We start from the raw sequence: 13,078 nt of genomic DNA, 5'->3' as shown, positions 1-13,078 counted from the left end.
AGTAAGTCTGCAAGTCAGGTAATGTGAGTCTTCCAACTTCTTCAAAATTGATTTAGCTTCATTAATTTTATACTTGGATAATTTCATTTTTCCTAGAGGGAAAGAAAAAAAAAACAGAACTGTGGCTGTGAGAAATTATGGAAAAACCAGCATTTACACTCATGTGCTACAGTAGTGGCTTTTAAACTTCAGTATGCCTTAGAATCAGCTAGGGAGCTCACAAAGATTTTTAGGTTCCACCCCCAGAGATGAAGTTTGACCTCCCAGTGATTCACGAGCAGGTGGACTACACCTTGAAACCTGAAAAACATTAATCTAGGGAGAAGCAAGAAGAAAAATCAAAAAACAAAACCAACCCTTTGCCACTATTGTTGAGATTGATTTCTTTCTTCCCACCTCCTCCAACTCCCGCTTTAATTTCAAGTATACAATAGGCTTAACTCTTTGCTGAAGACACGCTTATCATCTGTGGTTATACGCAGCAAGAATAATGCAACAGAACTTGTTAAAACATGATTTCTGTTACACCCTAAGTCCTAAGTGTTTCTGGAAAACCATATTTAAATTATGATGGAAGTTCCTAGGTAAATAGGATCTGTTCGGTGGGGATGTGCTTCAGACTTACATATGCTAGAACTCATCTATTTGGTTAGAACGGGCACCCACAGATTCGACCTTCGATAGGTATCTCAGGATGCCTAATATTTTAGAGACGAAGAAGGAAGACATAAGACATACGGCTCTCGCTGAGGGCTGCGAGGGGAGGCAGGGTGCTAACGAGCCACCCTCACTTCCTCCCACGACCTACAGTGTGCGCAGTTACTAGTCCAACAGGAGCATCGTAACTACACGATTGAGACATGAAATGCCCTTCTGCCTCTAGGGATTGGATCTAAAAATGAAAATAAAGACTTTTAAGTTAAACAAGGACAAAGTGAACATTTATAATACACTTCTTGGATATTTCATTACAAGATGTCCAGGCCTTCCATAGCCTTTAAAAAACCTTTACTCCTTAACTCATCTTCATACGTACTTTGTAGGCCAGTTACAGGGAGAGGGTTCAGGGAGCCCCAGCGACACCTTCAGGAAGACAGCGCATGCTCAGTGCATGCTGAGCGCCCATCCACTGGGCTGTAAGAGCGGCTGCGGAGCCGTCTGTCTACACACGGGGTGGGTGAATTCTCAGACCATGCCTAATATGCAAATTGAAAACAAAATGTTTACCCCGTCGGTCTCCGACTTTATTCTAGAGAAGACAGTTCTCGCAAAAGCTCTTCCTTTTCTTGTTGCAACTCCTGCAAATGCTGTTGGTTTTGCTCCAGCCTGTCCTCCAGCCACTGCAGGAGAGGCCCGCTGACTGCCGACATCTGGCTGCACAGGTTCTTGGTGAACACTTCAACGGAAGAAACGCACAGATGGGGGACACGTGCCAAGAGGAACCCCCAGCCGGGAGCACATAAAGGAGGAGCNGCAAGTGACAAGCGGCCCTGACTCCGAGAGCGCTACAACGTGGCCTCCTTCTGCAACGGCTTTTTCCACAAGCCCAGGAGGAAAATGGCTCAAACGTTCCGCAGATTCAAGAAATAAATACATAAATTCAACTCTTCTCAGAGCTACTCTTTTATTTTTTTATGTTTTTAATATAATTTATTGTCAAGCTAGCTAACATGCAGTCTGTACAGTGTAGAGCTACTCTTTTCCAATGAGGAAAGCAGACGAAGAGGAGGGGAGCTATCATCCTTCATGTTGGGCTTGACACGGAGACAAAGATTCTGTAGTGCTCTTTGTAAAACAAACTCTGCCTAATGGAAACATCTTTCTCTCCTGCATTACACAGGACTTCTTGAAAATGACCAGTGTAAGACTGTGTGGTGTGTCTTCCCAGATAATACGTATGTGGATACGCGTGTATGTGTGTGCCTTTGTACGTATGCTTTGAATACAAGCCACAGGATTTGGGATGTTATATTTTGCCACCCAACAATGACATCTTTCTGGTCAGTAAAGATGTGGCTTGCCTTCTTGAGGGCTGCACAATATTGTGAAGTCTTCTGCGAATGGACGTTTCAGTGGCATCNAGAAACCGGCTCTTTCCTCCCCCCCAGAGAAGGGCGAAGAACCACAGGTCTCTTCCCCAGCCCCGGGCCTTCACGCGGTGCAAGTGACAAGCGGCCCTGACTCCGAGAGCGCTACAACGTGGCCTCCTTCTGCAACGGCTTTTTCCACAAGCCCAGGAGGAAAATGGCTCAAACGTTCCGCAGATTCAAGAAATAAATACATAAATTCAACTCTCCTGAGNAAGTGGGCCACTGAGGTGGCTCAGTCAGCTAAGTGCCTGACTCTTGACTTCAGCTCAGGTCATGATCTCACGGTTTGTGAGATCGAGCCCCACATTGGGCTCTGTGTTGATAGTGCTGGGCCTGCTTGGAATTCTCTCTCTTCCCCTCTCTCACTCCGCCTCCCCCTACTCTGTCTGTCTCTCTCTCTCAAAAGTAAATAGACAATAAAAAAGTAATGGGGCGCCTGGGTGGCTTAGTCGGTTAAGCGTCCGACTTTCGCTTAGGTCATGATCTCGTGGTTCGTGGGCTCGAGCCCCGCGTCGGGCTCTATGCTGACTGCCAGCTCAGAGCCTGGAGCNGCCTACAGTCTAAAAAAAAAAAGTCTTACCTGAGCCATTATGGATCTTGGTTACTGAATCCAGATGCGTAAGGCTAGAGGGAACAAACGGTTTAGGTCAGTAGCAAAGCAGCAGTGAAGGGAAAACAAAATGGTCGGGGACTATATACCAAGTGATACACTGCCCTAGGCCTTTGCCAGTTGGGTTAGATGACTGTGTCATTGGCCTTGAAGGATGCAGAGTACAGCAGGAGAGCAATGAATGTTAAACAGAGTGTTAACATGCCATGTCCAGAGAGGGGGAAGAAAGGGGGGCCCGAGGAGAAAAGAGGGACCAGGCCTTGAGGAGAAAGACGAGAGAGGAAGGAGGCCTCTACCTGTGGATCCTCCTATATGCGTCCTGCTCCTCCTGACACAGGATCTTGGGCAGCTCGACCGCTGATTCAAGGCACACTTTCCCGATGGTTACATGAGGCACGATATGGATTGGGATTTCAATCCTCTCATACCTGCAGGGCAGTCAGTTCAGGTCAGTTTTATGTTTCCAGCTTTATTCTGGTGTAATTGACAAAAAAGGAATTATATACATTTAAGGTATAGGAACCGATATTTAGACATTGATATTTTGAGTAAAATGATCACCACACTCAAGCTAATTAGCATATCCATCGCCTCACGTAGTTACCATTCTTTTTGTGTGTACGTGGTAAGAATGCGTAAGATCTACCTTCTTAGAAAACATTGAGTATACAACACAGTATTGTTAACTGCACTCACCATGTCGTGCCTTCGATCTCCAGAACGCATCGTCCTGAAACTTTGATCCCTTTGACAGACATGTCCTCATTTTCCCCTGCAACGCTCTTGCCATGGCGGCCGCCATTCTACTCTCCGCTTCAATGAGTTTGACTATTGTTATTTATTTCAATCCATCCACTGACAGAACTTAAGGTTGCTTTTGTATCTGCACTATTGTGAGTAATATTTCAATGAATATGGGAGTGCAGATATCATTTTGAGATTCATATTTTATTTTCTTTGGATATATAACAAGGGGGTGAGTTTTTAATGCTGAATTGTCATAATCAGAAGTTTTCTATAGTCCTAATAGAAATTTTGGGATACGCTGGACTCAGAGATTAGACATTCCTGTCATTCATTTAGTAGCTCAACTTCAAAGTGGACTGAGGTTCAAATTGAGCTCATCTGGAGAGTAAATTAGAAGCACATTTGCAGAGTCAATATTCTCTACTCTCCTACAAAATCTGAAGACTTGAGAGCACAAGATTATGCTTACTCCCCAGACAAGGGGAAGAGAGGAAGAGCTAATTAACACAGTTTTGGGTTGAGAAGGTGCTAGTGGGGTTGAACACATTGATCACAAAGCCTGGGGAAGAGTAACTGCGGACTCTTCAATGATTCATCAGATTCATGATGTAGATGAGATTACTCCTATAAATCCTCATTCGTTCTACCTCCGTGTTCACCAGTGGCCCTCACTTCCCGTTCTCTCCCCTGGGAGGGAAATAGGTAAGAAATTCACGAATACTTGTATTTTCATGCTAGAGTGGGAGAAACAAACATGCTTGTTACTGAGGCCAACCTATCTACCTCTAACCCACTTCTCACCCCAAATACAAACTAAATTCCACCTAATGGGGGGTTCAGTGGAACATCCGGGTTGAGGGCCGCTGGCACTGTGGGGCCTCACTGGCACATGGCAGAGCAGCAGCATAAGATGTAGCTTCCTCTNGAGAGAGAGAGCGAGAGACAGAGAATCCAAAGCAGGCTCCAGGCTCTAAGCTGTCAGCACTGAGCCAGACGTGGGGCTCGAACCCACAGACTGGAAGATCATGACCTGAGCTGAAGTTGGATACTTAACCAACTGAGCCACCAGGTACCCCTTTATTTATTTTGAGAAAGACAGAGAAAGAGTACAAGCAGGGGAGGGGCAGAGGGAGAGGGATTGAGAGAATCCCAAGCAGCCTCCACACTGTCAGCCCGACACGAGGCCTGAACTCATAAACCATGAGATCATGACCTGAACCAAAATCAAGAGTTGGACAGTTAACCAACTGAGCCACCCAGGCACCCCACAGCGACTGTTACTACTGGTGATTCCAAAAACCTGGAAGAAGTCAGTCTCCAGCTATTACGTAGCTGCTGTAAGGCTACGTAATAGGGTTTCCTGCTGAGTCTGTCAGGACCATGAGCAGAAACGGTTCCAGTGGCCCACTGGGACTGGACTCACATTTTCATAAACTCCTCCCGGAAAGAGCTGGAGCCTCTGCCAGTGCACTCAAAACTGCAAGCCCACGACCCGTGTGGGTGGAGATGCAAAGCTTAGGACAGAGACCCTGCTTCTGCCACTGAACTGCAGGTGGGCCTGGAGCAGCTGGAGTCCGAGCCGCACAGGAAGTGGATTTTGTACCGTGCGGGACTCTGACTGTATTTTCTCTTCCTTAGGATTTTCTCAATAACATTCTCTCTTCTGTAGCTAACAGGATACAATCCATATACCATACAAAACTTGTGTTAATTAGTAGTTTATGTTACTGCACTAAGGCTTCTGATCAATAGGAAGCTATTAGTTAAGTTTGTTGACAGTCGGAAGTTCCGTGCAGGTTTCTTACCGCCCAGGGGGTCGGCACCCCAACCCTTCTGTGGTTTAAGGGCCAACTGTAGATGGTTAAGACTATTCCTGTTGAGAACAACTAGAAGAACTAGTCCAAATAAATCAGCATCTATTGATATGTGTTGCGACTTCACAGGAACATTTACTTTGTGAAAATTCTTGGAACTGATCCTTGCTGTGGATGCGTGTGTCTTCATCTTGTGAAGACTTACGGACATTAAAATTAGTGCACTTTTCTGTATGCATTACGCTTCTACTAAAAAGCTAAAACCAACCAACCCAAGTTTCTGACAAAGAAGCTCTAGAGTTTGCTAGAGCTCACAGGTCAGAACATAGGTACTAAAATACTAGTGTGGAAGTCTGCCACTGACCACCCCTTCTTCCACTACTTACGGAGCATCAGGGGCACAGTGGCAAAAGGGAAGCCTTGTTTCAAGGATCTTACAATGTTAGCAGAGAGATAAAATCTTAAAGTAAAATGTTATAAGTATTATGATAAAGGAAATATAGTGTCCTATTTAGTTCTCAGAAGGAGTACTTAGCTTGGTGGTATTAGGGATTAAGGGATTTCAGAGAAGCATTCCGAAATTTGAGCTTGGTCTTCAAAAAGGAGTAGGCAGGCATTCACTAAGTAGTAAAAGGGAAACGGATACTGCAGGCGCTGTGGGCAGAGACATGACCAGGAGAGACTGTAGCCAGGGAAGCAGGCGAAGCACGAATGGCTTCCGGTGTGGGGCTTTCGCTGCGGGCGTTAGGGAGCAGGGCCATCTCAAATAGGCTACGGCTCGGCTTGCAGATTGGCGGGAAGGAAGACTGGAGCACAATGGGTGGGTGAAATGGAAACCAAAATGAAAGGAGTTCTTAAAAAATAATGACAATGAAAATACGACTATCCCAGTATCTGTGGGACATATTTAAAGCAAAGATCAGTGGAAAAATCATACCTTAAGCACTTATATATCAGTGAAGGACCGAAAATATTTTAACCCCTAAACTCTAATTACTAAGATGAAACACAACAAAATAACCAAAGTAAAATATAAGGAAGGGAAAAAAGAAAGCTACAAGAAAAATTAATGAGACTTGGAGGGACAAAATCAAATTAATATATAAGAATGATTGTTTTGGAGAAAACTAACAAAGTAGACACGCTGCTAGCTAACATAATCAAGAGGCGGAAAAGGAAAAAAATATGAAATGACAAACAGGAGATAAGTATTAAAAAAGAAGAGAAGTAAAGATCTGGAAGATAGATCTCTGTGCAAATAAATTTGAAAACAATACAAAATGGATAATTTCTTGGGAAAATACAATTTACCAAAACTGACCTCATTAAGAAAGAANATGGACAACTAAACCTGAATAAAGCAGTACTAAAAATTCCCAAAAGCTAAACTTATCATTACTCATGCAAACATACGAAACAAAATATTAGTGAGCAAAGCCTGATATCACATTAAGACCATCCAACAGAGTATTTTTTCAGGAAGGCAAGCTTGGTTCAATAGTGGGGAATCTATTAATACAATACCTCATATTAAGAGATCTGAAGAAAACATTAATCACCTCCATAGATACTGAAAAAATTAACAAAATTCAACACTCAATCCTGACTTCAGCACAGAATAAAAGAAGAAAATAGGAATGCATACTTTTTTAAAATTATTATTATTAGAGAGAGAAAGTACATGAGTAGGTGATAGGGGCAGAAGGAGAGAGAGCCGGATGCGGGGCTCAATCCCATGATCCTGGAATCAGGAGTCAGATGCTCAACTGACTGAGCCACTCAGGCACCCCAGGAATCTATACTTTCTTAATATGAAAAAGTATGTTAACTTTAGTCCTGCATACAATCTTACTTAAGAGTGAGATGCCACAGGGATTTCCACAAGGCTCATAAAGCACGAGTGCTTAGTGCTTTCACTACTATTTAAATGCTGGAAAGTAGATGTTAGCCAATACAGCTGCACATAAAAAATCAATTACATGCATAGAAATTGGAGAACGGAAGCTATTTTTATTTACAGATGAGATATGATATTTATCTAGAAGGCTCTAAAAAACCAAAGGTAAAATTAACTCAAAAAATAAAGGAATTCAGGAAGATAAAATTTACATACAGAAATAACAGCCTTCAAATATACAAACAATAAAAAGAGTGGCAATGGAAAAAACGAATCCAAAATAAAAAGAATCTCATGTATACCCAACTTCCTTCCCATCTCTGACCCTCCAACATGCTGTTTCCTCTACCTGGAGTTTTCCCCCCAAGTTTCACTTGGCTAACTTTTACTCATCCATCACAAACAAGCTTAAGAATGCTATCTTCAAATACCATACAATTTCACTTATATGTGGAATCTAAAACACAAAATAAATGAGCAAAATGAAACTAATAGATATAAGAAACAGAGCGGTAATTGCCAGAGAGGAAGGGGTAGAGGGATGGGCAGAATGAATGATGGGGATCAAGAGGTACAGACCTCCTGTTATAAAATAAATAAGTCCTGGGGATGTAATGTACAGCATGGTGACTATAGTCAATAATACTGAATTGCATATTTGAAAGTTGCCTACGAGAGTTGATCTTGAAAATTCTTATGACAAGAAAAATAATTAATAAAATTAATAAACCTTTAGCCAGACATATCAAAAAGAAAGGAGAAAGAACCCAAATAAATAAAATCACAAATGAAAGAGGAGAAATAACAACCAACACCATACAAATATAAATAATTATAAGAGAATATTATGGAAAACTATATGCTAACAAATTAGACAACCTGAAAGAAATGGATAAATTCCTAGAAACCTATGAACTACCAAAGCTGAAACAGGAAGAAATAGAAAACTTGAGCAGACCCATAAAGAGCAAAGAAACTGAGTTAGTAATCAAAATTTCCCAACAAACACAAGTTCAGGGTCCGATGGCTAGACAGGTGACTTCTACCAAACATTTAAAGAAGAGTTAATACCTATTCTTCTCAAACTATTCAAAAAAATAGAAATGGAAGAAAAACTTCCAAATTCATTCTGTGAGGCCAGCAATTACCCTGATACCAAAACCAGACAAAGACTCCACTAATGGAATATTACTCGGCCATGAGAAAGAATGAAGTCCTGCCATTTGCACAATGTGGATGGAACTGGAGGGTATTATGCTGAGTGAAATAAGTCAGTCAGACAAAGACACATATGTTTTCACTCATATGCGAAATCTGAAAACTTAATAGAAGACCATGGGGGAAGAAAAGGGGAAAAAATAGTTACAAACAGAGAGGGAGGCAAACCATAAGAGACTCTTAAATACAGAGAACAAACTGAGGGTTGACGGGAGTCAGGGGAGAGGGGGAAATGGGTGATGGACATTGAGGAGGGCACTTGTTGGGATGAGCACTGGGTGTTGTATGTACGCAATGAGTCATGGGAATCTACTCCCAAGCCAAGAGCACACTGTATACACTGTATTTTAGCCAATTTGACAATAAATCATATTTTTTAAAAAAAAGAATGACAACGAAGATGGATGCAAAAATTCTCAATAAAATACTAACAATCCAAATCTAACAATACATTAAAAAAATCATTCACCATTATCAAGTAGGATTTCTTCCTGGTCTGCAAGGGTGGTTCAATATTCACAAATCAATCATGATAACCACATTAGTAAAAGAAAGGATAAAAATCACATGATCATTTCAATAGATGCACAAAAAGCATTTGACCAAGTACAACATCCATTCATGACGTAAACCCTCAACAGATTAGCTTTAGAGGAAACATACCTCAACGTAATGAAGGCCATATACGAAAAAACTCACATCTAATATCCTCAATGGGAAAACCTGAGGAGCTTTTCCTCTCTATGTTCAGGAACAAGACAGGGATGTCCATTCTCACCACTGTTATTTAAGATAGTACTGGAAGTCCTAGCCTCAGCAATCAGACAACATAAAGAAATAAAAGGCATCCGAGTAGGCAAGGAAGAAATAAAACATTCACCATTTGCAAATGACATGACACTCTATGTAGAATACTATGATTTTACAGATAACAAACAATAAAAGATATTACCCTAACAACTTTATGCCAATAAATTCAACCACTTAGATGAAATGAATAAGTCCTTTGAAAGACACAAATTATCAAAGCTTATTCAATAAGTAATATATAACTTGAATAGCCCTATATCTATTAAATAAATCAAATTGGTAGTTAAAAATCTTCCCACAATGAATACTCCAGGCCCAGGAGGTTTGACTGGTGAATTCTACCAAATACTTAAGGAAGAAATATCAATTCTACAAAAACTCTCCCATTAAATTCAAAAGGAGGCAATACTGCTGAACCTGCTTTCTGAAGCCAGCATTTCTCTTATACCAAAGCCAGAGAAAGACTTTACAAGAAAACTACAAACTAGTATCTCACATGTGTATAAAATTGTGAACAAAACTTTAGCAAATCAAATCTAGCAGTACATAAAATGGAACATTCGTCATGAATGATGGAGTTTTTTCCAGAACCGCAAAGTTGGTTTAGCGATCAGAAAAAAATCAATGTAATTCATAATCGTAATAGATACAAATAAGCATTTGATAAAATGCAACATCTGTTATTGATGAAAAAGAGAACTCTCAGTAAACTAGGAATAGAAGGAAACTTCCTCAAATCAATAAGGGAAAAAAAACCCTTCAGGCAATATCATACTTAATACTGAACGATTTCCCCAAAGATCGGGAACAGAGCTACCATGACTTCTATTACCAGTTGTATTCAGCAGTTTAGTAGAGGCTCCAGTGAGTGCAGTAAGGTAAGAAAAATAAACAGAAGGCATCCAGATTAGAAAGAAAGAAGTAAAACTGCCTTTATTCACAGATGACAATCTATGTGGGTAATCCAATGGATGCTTCAAAAAAGGTACTAAAATTAACAAATAAATTTAGCAAGGTAGGAGATAAACTCAATATACAAAGTCAATTGTATTTTTATATGGTACCAATGAACAATGGGAAATTGAAATTAAAACAACAGCATTTACAATAGGGTAAAGATATAAAATGTGTAGGGGTAAATCTGACAAAAGATACACAAGACTTGTATCCCGAAACCGACAAAGCATTGTTAGGAAAATTAAAGACCTAAAATAAATGGAGAGATATACCATGTTCATAGTTTGGAACACTCAATATTATTAAGATGTCAATTCTCCCCAAATCAATATTCAATATAATTCCAAACAAAAATATCAGCAGGCTGTTTTGGAAAACAGTCTGGCAATTTCTTAGAGTTAAGTATACATGTACCATAAAATTCAGCCAGTCTGCTCCTAAGTATCTCCCCAAGGGAAGAAAGAACACATATCCACACAAAGACTTGTACACAGAGGTTCGAAGTAGCTTTATTTGTAATAAACCAAGACTGCAATGAACTCAAATGTCTATCAACAAAGTAATAAACAATTATGATAATATTTATACAATTTGATAATTTTCTGTAATAAACGGTGTAAGCTACTGATACATGCCATAACATGGATGAATCTCAAAATAATTCTGGTGTATGAAATGAGACAGACAAGAAGAATATAGATTCTATGATTCTATAGATATGTATATTTTCCCATAGAGAATGCAGACTACTCTACAGTGACCACAGATCAGGGTTTCCTGGGGTTAGAGGAGGGACAGGGAGTGATGAGAGGGAGGAATTACAAAGAGACACTAAGAACCTTTTGAAGGTGATGGATATTTTCATTATCTTGATTGTGGTGATGGTATATACAAGTGTGCACATGTGAAAACTTATGAAATTATATACTTTTTTTGCTTTTAACAAATGTATTTTTTAATCTTTACATCATTTTATTTTTTAAATATAATTCATTGTCAAACTGGCAAATTATATACTTTAAATGTGTATAGTTTACTCTATGTCAATTATACCTCAATAAAGCTGTTAAAAAATAAAAGGAAGCAGGGCTCCTTGGAGAAATGTTGAATCCAGGGCTGAATCCAGGAAAGAACAAGATGAAGGTGGAACATCTTGTGCCAGAAAATCAAGCAGTGCTCAAAGAATAAGGAGAACTTGGCAAACGAACACCGGGGGAGCTTCCACTGGTTGATTCTGAAACAATGTGTGCCTCAAAATAGCTAATGATAATAATCAATTTGAACCTATTGAATAAAATAAGAATACAGCTACACATATGAATATAAATAAATAAATGAGGGCGCCTGGGTGGCTCAGTTAGTTAAGTGCCCAACTAAAGCTCAGGTCATGATCTCTCGGTCTGTGGGTTCGAGCTCTGCATTGGGTTCTCTGCTGTCAGTGTAGAGCTGCTTCTCTGTCCCCCTCTCTCTCTGCCTCTCCCCTGCTTGCACGTGCATGCTCATACTCTCCCTCTCTGAAATAAATAAACCTTTAAAAATGTTAATAAATAAATGAATAAATAAACAAATGGGCAGGGAAAAGCCCTTCCTGGGAGAGTAGAATGCCAACGGGTAAAAGTAAAAGGAATGATGGAATTAGAACAGTGCTTTGGAGAACCATCTTAGTAATAAATAATTTAGGCGAGAATCACTGATGAATGCTAAAAGTCCCCACCATACACTTATTAATTTCAAGGGAAGAATAGTAACCTTATAGTGGAAAAACCTCATAGACACTACCTTAAGCATCTGGTCAAAGTTGAAACTACCAGCAATGGGACAAATTGATACCACGTGCCTCTTGATACAAATCACTGAGAAGAATACATCACTTCTGTGGTGTTATTGCCAAAAGTGCTTAATCTGAATCTTATTATGATAAAATGTAAACAAATCCAAAATGAGGGACATTTTCCTAAATAACTGGCCTACAATCTTCAAAAATACTATGTTCACAGAAGACAAAAGAATGGTTTCCAATCAAAGGAGACTACAGAGTCATGGTAATTACATGCAGTGTGTGAAGCTGCATACTGGACCAAAATAAAGTGGTCTATCCTGCTATAAGGAATATTATTAGGAAAACTGGTGAAATTTGAATACTAGCTGTGGATTAGGTAATAGTACTGTATGAATTTTAATGTCCTGAAATTGACTATTTTATTTCTGTTATGTAAGAGAATATACCAGTTCATTAGGAAATGTCCATCGTGTGTATAACTTACTCTCCCATGGTTCAGGAGAAACCATATATAGGTATAAAGAAAAAAATGATAATGGAAATATGATAAAATCTTCACATTTGAGGAATCTGGGTAAAGGATACACAGGAATCCTTTGTACTATTCTTGCAACTTCTCTGTAAATTTGAAATGATTTTTGAAAAAAAGAATGGGGGCGCCTGGGTGGCTCAGTCGGTTGAGCATCCGACTTCGGCTCAGGTCGTGATCTCACGGTTCATGGGTTCGAGCCCCGTGTCAGGCTTTGTGCTGACAGCCAGCTCAGAGCCTGGAACCTGCTTCGGATTCTGTGTCTCCCTTTCTCTCTGACCCTCCCCTGCTCATGCTGCCTCTCTCTCTTTCTCAGAAACAAATAAAACNTTAAGAGAAATAACTAAAAGAATCAAAGCAGTGAATACAACTTCAAAAACAGAAAAAAACAGGAAACTCAGCCAGTGTAACAAATGGCAGGAAATGTAAAAAGAATTAAACAGAAAGCATGGCAAACAGAAGGCAACAAATGTCGTTGCAGGAAGACTGCCACATAGATCATGCGTGATAATAAAGTGAAAGCATTACACTCCCCTAGTAATAGACAGATGTTCTGATTGTTTCAAACCAAATAACTCAAGATCTTGTTGTATTCTATTTACAAGAAACATACCTGAAACAAAATA

At 39.9% G+C, this 13,078-nt stretch overlaps 1 protein-coding gene across 1 annotated transcript in view; it reads right to left on the bottom strand.

Moving 5' to 3' along the window:
- Positions 1 to 13,078, bottom strand: part of BRCC3 (BRCA1/BRCA2-containing complex subunit 3) — a 48,654-nt gene continuing 35,576 nt past the window's right edge. Inside the window, exons 8-11 of the mRNA XM_077780666.1 lie at positions 2,997 to 3,128; positions 2,671 to 2,714; positions 1,228 to 1,396; positions 1 to 92 (exon numbers count right to left, since the gene is read on the bottom strand). Of these exons, the coding sequence (XP_077636792.1) occupies positions 1,245 to 1,396; positions 2,671 to 2,714; positions 2,997 to 3,128 (328 nt within the window). The 3' untranslated portion in view covers positions 1 to 92; positions 1,228 to 1,244. The remainder of the gene's footprint in view (positions 93 to 1,227; positions 1,397 to 2,670; positions 2,715 to 2,996; positions 3,129 to 13,078) is intronic.

The sequence above is a fragment of the Crocuta crocuta genome, unplaced genomic scaffold (assembly GCF_008692635.1).
Source record: "Crocuta crocuta isolate KB4526 unplaced genomic scaffold, BGI_CrCroc_1.0 scaffold1015, whole genome shotgun sequence".
Lineage (NCBI taxonomy): Eukaryota > Metazoa > Chordata > Mammalia > Carnivora > Hyaenidae > Crocuta > Crocuta crocuta.
This window is presented reverse-complemented; position numbering and strand designations above follow the sequence as displayed.